General features: G+C 48.5%; 1 protein-coding gene across 3 annotated transcripts in view; it reads left to right on the top strand.

Annotated features, from left to right (window-relative positions):
- Positions 1–9,527, top strand: part of GNB1 (G protein subunit beta 1) — a 54,780-nt gene extending 45,253 nt beyond the window's left edge. For 2 of the 3 annotated variants that reach the window (XM_077312618.1, XM_077312616.1), the window contains 5 exons: positions 804–870; positions 2,003–2,204; positions 2,406–2,622; positions 6,092–6,203; positions 7,507–9,527. In XM_077312618.1, coding sequence (XP_077168733.1) covers positions 804–870; positions 2,003–2,204; positions 2,406–2,622; positions 6,092–6,198 — 593 coding nt within the window. In that variant the 3' untranslated portion in view covers positions 6,199–6,203; positions 7,507–9,527. The remainder of the gene's footprint in view (positions 1–803; positions 871–2,002; positions 2,205–2,405; positions 2,623–6,091; positions 6,204–7,506) is intronic. The other variant, XM_077312617.1, reaches the window with a different exon arrangement.
- Positions 9,528–15,488: the final 5,961 nt, after the last annotated feature.

Genomic DNA, 15,488 nt, shown 5'->3' with positions numbered 1-15,488 from the left:
TGAAATTTTTTTTTGGGGGGGGAAGAATTTACAGGAGTTTGAATACTCGGCTACTGACATGGAGTCGAAACTGATTCTCGGTGGCCATGGTAACCCTGTCAAATGAGCATCTATAAAAGTTTTTATTTTTGATGATGGAGAGAGACAGGAAATGATAGCCTTTGGGGGGGGGGGTTTAGTAGTGAAAGCTCTATGCATTGACATTGTTCTAACTTAAAATGCAAACTTTGCAAGGATGTCGCCCCCCCCCCCCCCCGACACTGTCTGATAGATACAAAAGGCTAATGGGCTTTTTAAATAAAGGCTTAGTCTTATTCTGAAAGCAATCTTGCTTGATCAGGCAACATGGACCAGTGTTTACCTGAGCAGCTTAAGGACACAGGAAGAACTGACAGTCCTGTGCTGCTAATATGGCAAGATGAAGTTTATTACCTCTGTCCTAACTAAAGCCGGCTATGCTGCTTACATGCCTGAGTTGTCCTCTCTGTTTAGGGTGGATATGCTTGGTTCAAAGTTGGGGCAGAGGGTTGTTAGCAGTGGCAGTAGCAGTTGGGGGTGTTAGCAGTGGCCATGTGATGTAGCCTTTGTCCCCTCCTTACTCTTCTAACGTGGCTTCTTTACCGCAGTTATTGTACTTATTTCAGGAGTAGTAATAACTTTACTGTTATTAAGTGTTAAGATGCTTTGGATCAATTTTCCAAAGAAAAGGCAGCAGTTAATAGCCAATGTCCTTGGGTGTGAGCCGAATGGGAATTTGGAGATGTTTTTAAGCTTTGGGGTATTTTTGTGTCTCCTCATTGCAGGCTATTTGTCATGTTGCCGTTTCGTGGACGATAATCAGATTGTTACCAGCTCCGGAGATACCACTTGGTAAGGGCCAGGCCAATAGTATCTCTAAAGGGATGGGCTTGTGCATTAATATTGTGGAGGAAAACCTTCCCCTGACAGCGTGAGACAGTGTAGATCTGCAATGCATGAGGGCTTGCTGACAACGTGGCAAAGTGTTCCTTTGTGCCTCTGACCGGAGGCCACTGCTGTACAGTTTTCAGGTGGCTACAAGCACTTATTAAGCAGTGGCTGAGGCCTGGTCAACATGTTCAGCAGAAGAAGTGGGAATTGGCATGATGAGAGTTCATTAAGGGTTGTCAGACCACACACACATCCACACCTCGGTGGAGATGTGGGTTCCCAGCCCCCGCTGATCAGGTGGCCAGTGGGGGGAACTCTCCCCCCCCCCCAAAAAAAAGGCCCAGCCAGCATGCCTTGAAAGGCCTGCATCACTGCCCTAATGACCTGTAGATTAGCCATAGAGTTTTTGCCCAGATTTTGTCTCCTCCTCTTCCCGTTCACACACACCATAAGCCAGCAAAAGCTTAATCTGGGTCTGAGTTGGCCTAGCAGCTGAGAGACACAAGAAATTTCTTAATCATATCTCGCCCTTCCCATGAACGCATCGGTCACCCTAGGTAAACAAGTTCATTTGAACTTTTCCATCTGTAATATGGAGATGGTAACAGTCACCCCTTACAATAAAGGGCTGTTACAAAAGCTGCCACAAAATCCTTGGGCACTTGAAAGCATGATACGAATGGTAAACTTCATCTTCTTTACAGCCAGAGTAGTTCAGCAGTGGAATAGGCTGCCTAAGGAGGTGCTGAGCTCCTCCTCACTGCCAACTTCAAGCAGTGGCTGGACAGATCTCCTGGATGCTTGAGGCTGATCCTGCATTGAGCAGGGGATTGGACTAGATAGCTTGTATGGCCCCTCCCAACCCCATGATTCTATGGTGGATGCTCCACCCAACCCTTTGGAAAAAAATCATTCTTCACCACAGGTGCTAGCAAGACGGAGAGGAGGGTTCTGACTTAGACTTCTCCCTGGCATGCTGATTTTTCTGTGCGGAAGGGGGCAAAAAGGGTTTGCTTGTGTGTGTGTGTGTGTGTGCTGATTATTACAACTTGGAGACAAGTCTTCTGAGGTCTTCTTTTAATACCTCTGCCAGCGCCCTGTGGGACATAGAAACCGGCCAACAAACCACCACGTTTACTGGTCACACTGGAGATGTCATGAGCCTGTCCCTGGCTCCTGATTCCAAGTGTTTCGTTTCCGGTGCCTGCGATGCCTCCGCGAAGCTGTGGGATGTCCGAGAAGGGATGTGCCGGCAGACCTTCACCGGCCACGAGTCGGACATCAACGCCATATGTGTACGTAAGAACTTTTGTGGGCTTTTTCCTTAAATGTCAGGGTTGCCGGCATGTCTGTTCACGGCAGACACATAGCCCTCACAAAGAACTTCTCGCGGGGACAGCAGCTAGCTGTCCAGCTGTTGTAGAAGCCTCCTGATGAGCGCAGGGAACTTCCCACTTGTGACATGACACCTACCCTTTTCCTTCGTTTCCCTCAAGTTCTTCCCCAATGGCAACGCGTTTGCCACCGGCTCCGACGATGCCACCTGCCGGCTCTTCGATCTCCGTGCCGACCAGGAGCTTATGGTTTATTCCCACGACAACATCATCTGTGGCATCACCTCTGTAGCATTCTCCAAGAGCGGGCGTCTCCTCCTAGCTGGCTACGATGACTTCAACTGCAACGTGTGGGACACGCTCAAAGCCGACAGAGCAGGTAAGCCGCGGGTTTCTTAAACGGTAGGGGGGCCCTAGGAAGGCGGTGAGCACTCCTAGCGTTCTGAAGGAAGGCGGGTCTGATAAGCAGTGGGGTGCAGAGGATCGAGAACAGGGGTGGGACTGGAGGGGCAGGCAGGAGAGGCCTAGACCTGAGTTCACACAGAAACATCATGCGGTGCAGTTCCCGTTGCCACAGGGGAGAGGGGTCAGATCCATATAACATTTTTGTTTATTTAGGTACGCCTGTTTACAATTGATGATGACCCAGAGGTTTGGGGCTTTTTGAAAGTTTTCAAAAACACTGCAGAATAGGCTGAATCTCTACCAGATAGACATCTTAATTGCCCCATGTTTGTCTTTTTGATCTCTGCTTGCTGTTCAGATTTTTAAAAAGCCACGCTGAGGGTTGATGGTACAAATCAGTATGGGTGGGCTTCATCTGTTCCGGTGGAGGCTTTTTTTTTTTTTTTTGATGTTCACAAGGTGAGTGATGGAGACTGGCAGGGAAAAGAGGAGCTTTAACCCAGAGAGATTTTTATTTCGGATTTGTGGAGGTCTCTGCGTGGTGTGGGAAATTTCTGGCAGGCTGGATCCCCCGTCTCCCTAACTTTGTTTTTTTCGTTGCACGCACAAGGACTTAGAAGCCTGCTTGTTGGAGCCTCCTTCTCAGGAAATCAAATTTGCATGCAGGAGAGGGGTAGTCATTTGTTAAGCAGTGGAGTGTTTATTGTGGTTCATTCTTCTTATTTGATCTCAAACTGGACCCTAATACCTGCGTGTTTGCATGTGTGCAGATATACGGGGTACATACAACTAAGTGTGTGGACATGTTCCATATTATGTGCAGCACAATGCCTGCTATGAAGAACCTCGCTCAATGTTACCCTGTTAGTATTTCCCCAGGATGATTCAGGCATCAGGTTGGCAGTCGTGTTGTGCAGCAGTACTTAAAGCTGCTTAGTATTCCTCTGAGCATGAACGCCTTTTGCTTTTTTTTTTTTAAGGGTAACGGTAACTGTCAAGTAGTAATGATTTGTAGCTGCTGATTTTATAATCCCAAATACTCTGCTCAGCAAAAAAATTTCCTCCTCTGAATAGCAATTGTAGACGCTTCCTTGGAAAAGCTACAAATACATATCAAAGCTTTGCTCCTCGTATACTCAATCTGACGCACCACTTGGCAAGAATTTGCCATCATTGTGAGGGGAGAGCCAGAGGGTTCCCCACTCACGGAATCCAGGAACCGAGAAGCTAAGAACCGAGAGGGTCACACTTGTCTCATTTGGTATTTCTGATCTATTTTCCCGCCCTGCTACAATGAATGAGGCGTGCAGGGTTGTTAATTCCCAAAGGCAGAGGAAGAATTCAGCCAAGGCAGCGACTCTTGTTTGCACAAGAGCCAGTCAAGTCACAGCTGATGTACGGTGACCCTGTAGGATTCTCAGGCAAGAGACATTCAGAGAGGGTTTGCCATTCCCTGCTTCTGCGTAGGGACCCCGGACTTCTTTGATAGTCTCCCGTCCAAGTAGCTTCTGAGATACGACGGAATCAGACTAGTCAGGCTCATCCAAGTAAGGACCCAAAAGGGGAAAACTGCAAGAAATCACTGCTAAGTGCAGAGTGACCCTGGGCTTCCTTGGTGGTCCCCCCCATCCAGGTACTAACTAGTACAGTTCTGCTGTCAAATCAGGCCTGCCTCTATTGAGGAGCCCACGCCCAACAGAGAGGGTCACTTTGTGCCACAAAACTTTGGGCAAGTTTGTCCAAAGGGGCGTGGGCTGCTGTATGTGTGGTTGTTGTATGCGTTGTGTACATTTGTTTATGCCAATAAAGGGACTCTGTCTCTGACATTTGTGCAATGTCTTAGCGGACGTGGTGTCGCCACCTCCTCATTTTTATCTCCCATCTACAAATGTTGTTTTTAATCAGGGGTGATTTATCTCCCATCTACAAATGTTGTTTTTAATCAGGGGTGATTGTGCACTTTGCAATCAATAGATCTCTCTTGTTTTATGCGCTAGCTGCTCAGCCTTCGAGGTTCCCGTTCTTATTAGGCGGCCAAGGAGACTGCTTTGTTTCTTCCCCCCAAGCTCGGCCCATAAACACGCCAGGGCCGATGACGTGGCGGCCCCTGCAGTCCATGAGACCGGCTTTTTATTTGGAGCCATAAATTTTCCAGGCTGCTCTCAGCCCCTCTGTGCTTGCAGTTTTGGCCCCAGACTTCAGGAAGGGCAGGGTTTTTATTGCTTGATGCACAGAGGCTGCTGGCTCGAATTGGGAGTCTTCCTTGACATTTCTATGGCTCTAATGGATTATGGAGATGGGCAATAATTGTCATCGCAGCATGCATATTTTATGCAGAAAGCCTGTAATAACACTTCCCAAAACTTGGCAAGAGGGCTGTTAAAAAGAGTGGCCCTGCAGCTTTCTGCGGGACTCAAGTAAATGTATTTGGTGGTCCCCTTTAAACTGTATTCAGAGGGCTTCATCCGCAGCCTGCCAGCTAGATGGAATGCGGAATGACAGGTGCCGTTGGTGGTGCCCTCAGTTACCCCCCAGCTGAAAACGCCGTGCCTACTCCAGGGTGCTCCCTGTGTGCAGGAGCGGCTCTCCCATGAGTTTCATCACGGGAGAAGCTCCGGCGTTCAAGAAGTGGCAGACTTAGCGCTGTGGTTGAATTCAGCAGCGAAGCTTTTGTGCAGAAGGGAGCTTCATGTCTGCCTGCGGAAGAAAAGATGGGAAATAAACTCAGCCCTGTACCTTCAAATATGTGTCAAAAGGATCAAGCTACAACAAATAAATATATTTTTTATACAGCATGCCCATGTAATATTGAGAAAGAAACTCATGCAGAATGAGCCTTCAGATCTGAATTAAATAGGTACCTATTCATGTAACCCAGGGATTCCCAACCAGGGGTCAGCGGCCTTTCCCCTCCTGCCTCAATGGACTCAGCCACAAGCAGGGGGCGGAGCCTGCACCACCTGCTCCTGCTTTAAACCACCCGCTTGTCTCTTCCCCTCCCTCAGTCTGCCTCAAGCTTGCCTGTTAATGCAGGTGGTGATGTCACTTCCTGTAAAGCTCCCGGGGTATGTGGCAAGGAGGCGTGGCCAGTTGACATCACTCAAAGCCTGAGAAATTATGTCAGGGGCTCCTTCATGGTCAGAAAGCTGAAAAAGTGATGTAACCCATTGAAAGTCATTTGTGGCCCACCTTTCTCCCCAGTGGAGACCCACAGTGGCTTATATTGTTCTCCTTCTCTCCGCTGTATCCTCACAACGACCCCGTGAGGCACGTTAGGCTGTCCCCCGACAGCCAAGAGGAGTGACCCGAAGAGCTTGATGTCTTCTGAATCTTTCTTGTAATGAATCCTATGTTGGAACTTAGCAGCTCTTGAAATGTTTGCCTTTCTGTATCTCACTTCTCCCCCCCCCCTTTTTTTTTCCCCTTTCTTTTTACATTTCTAGGTGTCCTAGCTGGCCATGACAATCGTGTCAGTTGCTTAGGCGTGACTGACGACGGCATGGCTGTAGCCACAGGATCGTGGGACAGCTTCCTCAAGATCTGGAACTAAAGTCTGTAGGTATTTTGGGAGGGCGGCCGGGTGGGGGCATTATGGCACAGACCGGCAAGAACTAGAACAGTCCTCTCGAACCAGTTTCTTGATTGCACAAAGGGCCTTCATTTCTTTCCCCTCCCTCCCTCCCTCCCCACACACACGCGCACTGTCCTCCCCCTCCATCTGAAAGCATTAGTGACCCTCCACCCTTCAGGCCCTTTCTCCTGGGCAGCCTCCACTTCTTTGGGTGGAGCTTGTGTGGGGCCATCCCAAGCAAGCCTCCGCTTCCAGTCTGCAGAGGAGGGGACTGAACTCCAGCGGGCTGCATGCACTTCGTACACGTAACCGCATGTGAATATCTAGCTGGAGTTTAGGACAGTTTTTTTTTTTAAGAATGTCAGTGAGACTCGATAATGAAGTCATGTCTATATATTGTAAATAAGCTTGCTTGGTCCTTTTGATTTTGGCATTATGGCCAAAGAAGGAATGCTGCGTCAAAAGTCTGTGCACGCTAAGAGCACAGAATGCTTTCTCCCCTAACCTCCCCACCGAAACGAAATGTGTTTGTGAGGTCTGCAAGGAAGAATGAAAGCTGGTTCGTTTTCAGCTGAAGTCCTTGGGAATGCAGTGGCGTTTAGGAAGAGTGCCCCCTTCGTTTCAGAAAAGGCCTGGGGAGGGGATCCCCCCCTCCCATTGGTCAGTTGAGTCCTCCTTTGCAATGGATGGGATTTGCACAAGAGCAGACCTTGGTGGTTGTGCGGGTTCTGTTCACTTTGGTGAGGCACAGGGGTGCTGCTAGAGAGTATACTGAGTATGCCTAGGCCAGAAGGCAGCTATATATCCACGAGACCATTTATGCTCAGAGAGAGCATATCTTTTGTTGAATGTGAGAACCCTTGTGTTTGGGTAGCTTCTTCTGAGCTAGGGTTACTTTGTGGTTCAGGATATTTGTGCCTTTCCTGCACAGGGTGCAAACCTATCCCAGCTGGGCCTTTGGCGGACTTGTCTCTCTGTACAGGCCCACCCCCCACCTCCCCAGAGGCCCGCATCTTCGTTTCTTGCTACTCCACCCACGACATCTTTGGTTCCTTATGGCTGTATTTTCATGCTTGGAAGGATTGTCGAAAAGGCTATCCCGCTGTAAGCATTCTTGAAAGCTGGCTTTGGATAGACCAGGTTCAAAGTCTATAAACTTAGCCCCCAAATTAGTCGAAAGCAGGAGAAAGGTTATTGGATTAACTCTGAAGATTGTTGTCACCCTCAGCTGTGTAAATCTTAACCAAGCTCTTTTTGTGTGTGTGTATGTGTGTATTTGTATGTCAGAATAGCAGCGGACTCCGTGCTGACTGGAAGACTTTTCCACCAAGGTCAAAAAATTTAAAATAACGTATCCAATCCAACCATACTAACTTGGACCCCCTCCCCCTTCCCCCCCTCCCTCCTACCCAGCCACCAGAGGGCAAGACCTCTCCCCGACTCCTGTTGCTGAAACGAAGAGCACAATTATCTCCTAAAATGAAGAATCTCTGTGGTTACATACAAATAGCGAAAGAAGTTTAAAAAAAATATATTGTGCATTCTTTTGGGGACCACTTCTCGTCTAGCAAACTAAAGAAAACACACTTCTGTAAGCATGTCCAGAAAACAAAAAGTGAAACAGAAAACTTTTAACTTTCACTGTAGTTAAAGATTATAAACCATTGATTTGGTTTTACTTTCCTTTTTTTTTTTTTTTTAGAGTTGGGGTGGGGGGGTTGCCTTTGTTTTACTCTCACTTTCAAATTTTGAAGTCGTGTTTGTAGCAGGATGGCTATCTACTATTGGTCCATATTTCCTTTTATTATTTTTTTTAAACACAGTTGCTTTTACAGTCAATACAAGGGAGTCCATTCCCAGGTGCTTCTGGGATTGTTAATGCTGTAAATTTAGTCCCTGAATTTTTTTATTTTAAATTTCTGTCTTAGCATCACAGATTGTTGCACAATTACTGCATATATAGGACAAATTTAAGTAAGGTAACCAAGCACATGCTGTACATGGTCTTGAATGTTTAAAAGAAAAAATTTCACCGTTTTATGGGTTAACAAAATGCAAATTCTAGGTTTTTTTCCACCCCACCTCACTCATGATTATTATTCCTACTCTCCCCCCCCCCCTCTTTTTGACATAGCTTGGATTTAATCATGTCCAACTGGAGGGCAAATTAGGCCCTTAATGCTACTCCGCAATCTCAACAAATAAGGTTCTATGGGAGAGCGGGTTTGTATTTTGCAAAGAGGAAAACCTGTTCAGCGCTTGGCTATTCCATAAATTCTTTGTGTATGAAACAATGTACAAATTAATGTGGTTTTTTTTAAATAATAATGATCTCAAACTTTCTAAGTTAAACAAGAACAATGGAAAGATTTTTTTTTTTTTGTTCGCCACATTGGGTTGGATTACTCTTTAGAAATCGCATGCTGTAGAAATGCTAATGTGTCCTTCAGTGTGTTTTTTTTTTCCATCCCAAGTACCCGGTTTTGTTTCGTTTTTTTTCCCCCTCTACTAAAAAGATGAGCTGTACCCATTGCCATACTCCGCATTTACTGTCGCTACTCCATACATTAAAAAAAAAATGAAGAATAGCGAAAAATACCAGTCTATGCACACCCTGGAGCAGCATTAATAAGTCACTGTCAGCAAAAAAAAATTATTTTTAATGGCCTCTTCAGCTTTTGCTGTAGATTTGATTCTGGGGTGCAGAGGAGGGCGGAATTACAGATGGCCCTCCATAAATTTAAATTCTCAATGGCCAGTTGGCTATAACCAAGGCAGCTTTCTGATCGCTTCTCTACCCCCCACACCCCTTTTTGGCTTCCTTAATGAGCTGGCTGACCCAACTTGGTTTTTGAAAATGGGAGGGGGGGAACCTAACAGAAAACCCCTAAGCAGCTTTTTGAATAGTAAATTGTTCTGTCAAACTTTTCTCTACCATCGATCTATCAAAATCCCCCTCCCCACGCTGCAGCTGTGATTTTTCTCCACTCTGGTTCCCCCCCTCCTAGCCCTCCAACATTTCTGTATACAGTGTGCTGTAATCGTGCGTTTTTAGGCCTGGATTTGGCGTTTTGGGGGAAAAAATGATGATACTGAAAATTTTAAAAACTACAATCTTCTTCACCTCCCCTCCGCCCCTCTCCCCCCCCCGAAACTATTATCCGTAGAGCTTTCTCCACACCTTTGTATCCTCCTTCACCTTTTGTATTTAATTTTAAAGTCAGTGTACTTCAAGAAAGCTGGATGCAAGATAGATACTATATTAAAATGTACTGTTATTTAAGATGTAATAAAACAGTTTGACATGAGTTTGTCCCAATGCCTTGTGGTTTTCTTTCTCCCTCTAACCAAGAGTAATTGCTTCAATGGACCATGGGCTACCTGCTTCCCCCCCCCCCCCCCCGGATCAGAGCTTTATCCTCTCTCTTCCCCTTTCCCCTCTTTAAGGACACTTGGAGCAACGTCTCCACTGTGGAGGGCTCGTCTGCTCCCTATGCAGTTGTACACTGCTGCAGCCCCACAAGTGCTTAGATTGGCTCTGTTGCTACAGGCCCCATGATTCCTTAAACCACTCCTAATCCTGAGAACATTCTGCATCCCAAAACGTCACCTGCCACCTGAATGCCGCAGCCCATTTTATCTCCTCCTTCCCTTGCATGTATGAGGCATTTGGGGGGGGGGGGATTAAAGCTGCGAACCCTGCAGGGGTGCTGCCTCCATTAAGAGGACCCCCTGAAGCATTAATAGCGGTTGTGCAATTTGAATTTGATATGACCCCCCCCCCTTAATTGATGCAGGGAGACTTGGGAACAGATGTTGAGACAATATACAGTTTCCCTCCCTCCTGCCAAGAGGTGGGTGGGAAAGTGTTAGATCAGGCCTGCCGGTGATTGGCAGATCGGTGGGATTCTAGCATCAGGCCACTGAGCGGCAACTCCGGCTTGCCTCTCTCCCCTTTTGTGTGCAGGGAGCGAAGTTCCCGGATGCACGTTCATATATACCCCTTCCACAAAGAAATGCTTGCTGGATCAGATTAAGCCCGCTTTGCTTCCCGACGGAGACCTAAAAGGGACTTTTGAAAGGAGCGAAAAATTAGAAAGCAACAGTATGAAAACTTTGCATAGTCCTTTGACTCCTTCCAGGGCTGAAAGACACAGGAGCATGCTTCGTTTTCATCTGGGAAGTGGAGAGCTCTCTTTAGGGACAGTCCGGCCATTTAACTTCTTGGCTTGCTGCCTCTTTCGCCTACCAGCCTGTTCTTGGGGCTAAGGTAGTCAGTTAGCTAGGGTTGCCAGCTCTGGGTTGGGAAACACCTGGAAAGTTTGGAATTGAAGCCTGGAGTAGGCGGGACTTCAGTGCCAGAGAGTCCACCTTCCAAAATGGTCGTTTTCTCCAGACGAGCTGATCTCCGTCACCTGGAGATTAGTTGTAATACCGGGATATCTCCAGCCACCGCCTGGAAGTTGGCAACCCTGCTAGGAGCGCCTGTTCCTAATTATCTTATGCTATCGATGTGATTTGCAGGGGAACCAGGGGATGGAGAGGAAAGGGTTCTGCGACGGATGCTGTCATTGCATTTTGGTGCCAAAGGGGCAATAGTGGCTTTTGAGGGAGGGGCTGGAAGGGGAGATCTCTGGTTTCAGCAGCCCTGGCAAGAGGATGGAGAGAGCTGAGGAGGCTGGAGGCCCGGCAAAGGCTTAGGATGGCAAAGCTGGAGGACCAAAGTCCGAGAGGCAGCAACAGGTAAGAGAGCGGACAGGTGCCCAGCGGGCTTTGCAGGTGAGGTTTGCCCCATCTGCAGCCATGAGAAACTGAGTTTGAGAGCTGCTGGGTTAGCTTACAGGCACAACGGCATACACTGTGAATTTCAGGATGGTGAGCTTCCTGAGGGAAGCTTGTGAGTAGGCGGACAAGCCGAGCCCATGGCCGTCTTTGCTATGCAAAACTGTGCCAAAGAAACCAGAATTCTGGCGTGGCAAAAGCTGAACTCTGGCTCATCCAAAGACTTCGGCTGGCAAGGTGCCTTTGCATCTCTGCCGCTTTGTTTTGTAGTGGTTAAGAGCGGAAGCCCCTAATCTGGAAGCCCCTAATTCCTCCTCAACGTGCAACCAGCTGGGTAAACCTGGGTCAGTCCCAGTTCTCTCAGAGCTCTCAGTCCCACCTACCTCACAGGGTCCGTGTGGCAGGGAGAGGAAGGGAAGGCGGTTGTAAGCCGCTTTGAGATTCCTTTGGGTGGCAAAAAGTGGGGTACAAAAAACATCTCTCTTAAAGATTTGCACTTAGTCATGGGGCGGGGCAATGAGACCAGGCATGGAAGCCCCGCCTTCTCCCTGGCAACTATTTTGGCCTGTTTTGAGATGCCCCCAGACTCTATCTCTGCTTGAAGTGTTGATGGAGCAGGTGTTACCGATGTTAGAACAGGTGCGATCGTTTCTCTGAAGCTGAAAAAAATACGTCCTGTGTTAGCAGGATGACTGTGGTCGGCAAAGAGCCATGTGTGCAAAAAATGACCATCTTAGCAAATCTTACCAGAATCATCCAATTAATTTTAGATGGACATGCCGCAGAGAGGCAGTGGCTTGGAGGGTGGAGAAGAAACACGGGTGATTTATTTTTAGCATAAAAATACAGGTTATCCCCAGTTAAATCTGCACAATGACCTGCCCTGGTTTTTAAAATAAAAATTTAAGCATGACAATCCGGTGCAAAATATCAGCAAAAAAGAAGCCTGCAGTTATGCAGAGCCGTGTAATAATGAGAGTGAAGCTTGCAGGTCTGTGAACAATTTGGGGGCTTGCGTAAATCCCCTCCCACTTTTTCTAGTGCCATAAGGCCCAAAAACCTGCACCTGAAGCCAAAAGGAAGGGGGCAGGGAGTTGCTTAGATCTCTCCACTCAAGAGCGGCTTTCTTTGGCCCTTAATTATTCATCAGCCATTTGCTTTCGATTAGTGCCGCGTGACATCCTTGACCCTCGAAGGCAAGCGCCTGGGGAGAGGGCAGCGGAAAGCAAAGAGCTTAATGCCTGGCATCTGCAAATGGCGCCACCCGCATGGGAGGGGAGCGCCTCTGGGGAAATGAGAGGGCTCCCATCGGCTCTCCATCTCTGCCCTGCTGCTGCAGCCACCTCGGCTAGGTTGCAAGCCTGCTGGCCAGTCGCAACTCAGATGTCATGTTTGCTGAGCAGCTAGATTTCTACAGGCAGAGAATTGGTCTTCAGGGGGGCCAACTCCAATTCCTGACGATTTGGGGAAGGGAGCTAAGCTGGGATCTGATGTCACTCTAGGACTTCCGTCTCTCCTTGATTGTCCTCCACAGCAGCTGTTTCCACCTAGGAAATTGATCTCTGCTGCCTGGAGATTAACTCTAGTTTTGAGAGATTTTCGGGCCTTACAGACTGCCACCACAATGGAATGCACTCTGGTACAAAGGGGGAGAGAAGAGAACCCTGCATCTAGAAAGCCAACCTCTCAGGGTGGGTTCTAGCTTTGCTTTGTGGCCTGCAGTGAAGAATAATCTGTTTTAATGGGGAAGTGTTTGCCGCTTTAAGAGTCCATGGGCAATCCAATGGTGTCAGGCCCAGGCTGCCAAAGTGTAGCTCCATGATCGTTTTAAAGGATTTCTAAATTTAGTCTGTGCTCAGCCTTTCCCCCTGCGCTCCAACAGCTACTTCACCTTCCCCAAACCTCTTGAACATCTGTTGGGGACAGGGATTCCTTCAGCAAAGTTAAATTATGCATTTAAAACCTGATTTTCTCATTTTGCATGCCGTGATATCCCCTTTTGGGTCATTTCAACTGCAGTTAAAAAACAAAACAAAAACACCTCAATTGCTTTGATAATATTATTCTCCTTGGCCAGGTTGCATTTCATGCAATGGGTCCAGATTCTCTCAAGAAATGACACGCAGTGCCTCTCAGATGTGTGTGTGTGTGTGTGTAGAGGCCTGCATCTCTCATCCCTGAAGGAAATTGGAAGCCTAAACCTCATTAGAAAGAAAGGGAAGGAGAAGGTGGAGAATTTCACCACCTGGGAAGCCCCGGAGTGGCAGGGCACCCTGCAAGGATGAGTCATCCCCCTTTAGCATTGTAGAATTTTGCGTTTCCTTATTCACGCTCCTCTCCGGGCTCACTGCAGTTCCTTAATTGGGTTCCGGAATGATTGATTTCTCCGTGAGGCATCGGAGGGGGGAATTAAAAAGGGAAGGGGGTGGATTTGGCTGTAAAAAAAAAAAGAATCGCACTTAAACCATTATGAATGGCTCGGACTGCCACTTGAGCCTTTGGGAAGCTCTTTGGCCAGATGACTTTGAAAACGCTTCTCCTTCAGCTCCTCTCATGCTTCCGAGCGCATTAATGCGCTGTGCACTTTCATGGGTGGGGTCAAAGCCGCTGCCCTGGGCGCTCTCGGGGGATCTGAATCAGGAAGCTCATGCGCGAGGCACAGTCAGAGAGCACGGCTGGCTCAGGAAGGCCCGCGGCTCTCTGCGCTGCACGCTGGGGAAGGGAGGAACATGAGCGCCCCACGTTCTCGGAAGCTGGGGGGCTTCTCCCCAACAAAGATGAGCCGATTTTAGGGTTGCGTGCTCAAGCCTATCGGCACTGCATAGTCCCCCCCCCTCTTCAAATCCAGCACTCTTAGCGTTAATAATAGTTATTTATATAGCGCCATCGGCATGCACTTGGCACATGGCAGAGTATAAGACAATGGGTCCGAGCCCCCAGTAGCTGCAACCCAAAATGTGAGGGAGGGGAAGGAAGAAGACTGGATAAACCTAGGAATAACACTTTGTTCCCCTAGAGAAGGGGTAGTCAACCTGTGGTCCTCCAGATGTTCATGGACGACAATTCCCAGTGAATGCTGGCAGGGGCTCATGGGAATTGTAGTCCATGAATATCTGGAGGACCACAGGTTGACTATCCCTGCCCTAGAGAAATGGGCTGCTTTGGAGGGGGGACTCCTGAGTCATTGGGCCCCACTGATGTTCAGGGATGCCAGCCTCCAGGTGACACCACCACCCATTATTAGAGAACCTGACAGATTCATTCTGAAGCACGTCACCGCTTGTGTTGGGGCAAAGGCAAGGGTGAGATCCGGCCCCAAAGGGAGCAGAGGGGAGAGTCTCGGAGCCAGCAGAAGGGGGCTTAGAGAGACCTGGGCTCTAGCTGGCAGGAAGCAGAGGCCACCCTAGTGTAGCTTGACAGACAGCGCTGCAGGAGGAGATGGAGGCTGGCACAGAAGGACATTTTTTTTAAAAACCCTCTTACACGGGACAAGTGGCAGATGCCCAGCGAAAACCCGAACGGAGACGAGAGCGAAGCGCCGTTCTCCTTTCAGGCAGCTCGAAGGGGAGAAACCAGCCGAGGGTGGGTTTCAGTTCTCCTCCAGAGAGCAGCTACCAGCCAGGGCTCAGCGCAAGCTGGAGGGAAGGGGGTGCAGCTCTGTCAGAACAAATGGGCATCAAAAGCATCCCTGCCAGCTGGTTTCAATGTATTATTTAGGGATTCTTTTGTGCATGGATGGCCAGGCAGAGACGGCTCTTAGACGGTTAGGAGTTGAAGGTCAGGCCGTTTTTCTCAGGGTGGGGGGAGCTCAGGCTGCAGTAAGAGGTTGGATTGATTGCAATTGCAGGCATGTTTGTTGCAGGGGGAAGGTTAGATCAGAGCTGGGGGAAAGGAGTTGAGTTTCTCCTCCGTTTGCAGTTTCCCCAATCAAGAAGTCAGTTCTGCCTTCCTCCTGGCCCCTGTTCCTGCTGATACGCACGAAATGGCCTTCTGCTGAATCAGACCCTTGGTCCATCAAGGTCAGCGTCATCTACTCAGACTGGCACCAGCTCTCCGTGGTCTCAGGCAGAAGACTTTCCTGCTACTTCGGCCTTTTAACTGGAGATGCCGGGGATTGAACCTGGGACCTTCTGCATGCCAGGCCAACGCTCTGCCCCTGAGCCACAGCCCCTCTCCAAGATACACGGGCATAAGGCATCGGTTGCTGGGACAACAGGCCTCCCCAGCCCCTGGGCAGTGCTTAAAAGAAGCAGGGGACTTCCATGAAGCTTACAACAACCTTGAAGAGTCGGCCAGTATTGTTACAGAGGGACGGCTGAGAGAGAATGTCTTCTTAAGGCCACCCTAAGTCTTTATCGCTGAATTCCCTTTCTCTTAACATCTTTTAGCCATGAAAATGTTACGGAACCACCAAATCCAGCTCTACATTCCTGGTATTTACCAGCGGCTAAAGCAAGCTTGTGAGCTTCTTGGAGGCATCCGGCCCA

This window comes from Paroedura picta, chromosome 15 (assembly GCF_049243985.1).
Source record: "Paroedura picta isolate Pp20150507F chromosome 15, Ppicta_v3.0, whole genome shotgun sequence".
NCBI lineage: Eukaryota > Metazoa > Chordata > Lepidosauria > Squamata > Gekkonidae > Paroedura > Paroedura picta.
The sequence above is the reverse complement of the archived record's forward strand: the minus strand, read 5'-3'. Positions and strand labels throughout refer to the sequence as shown.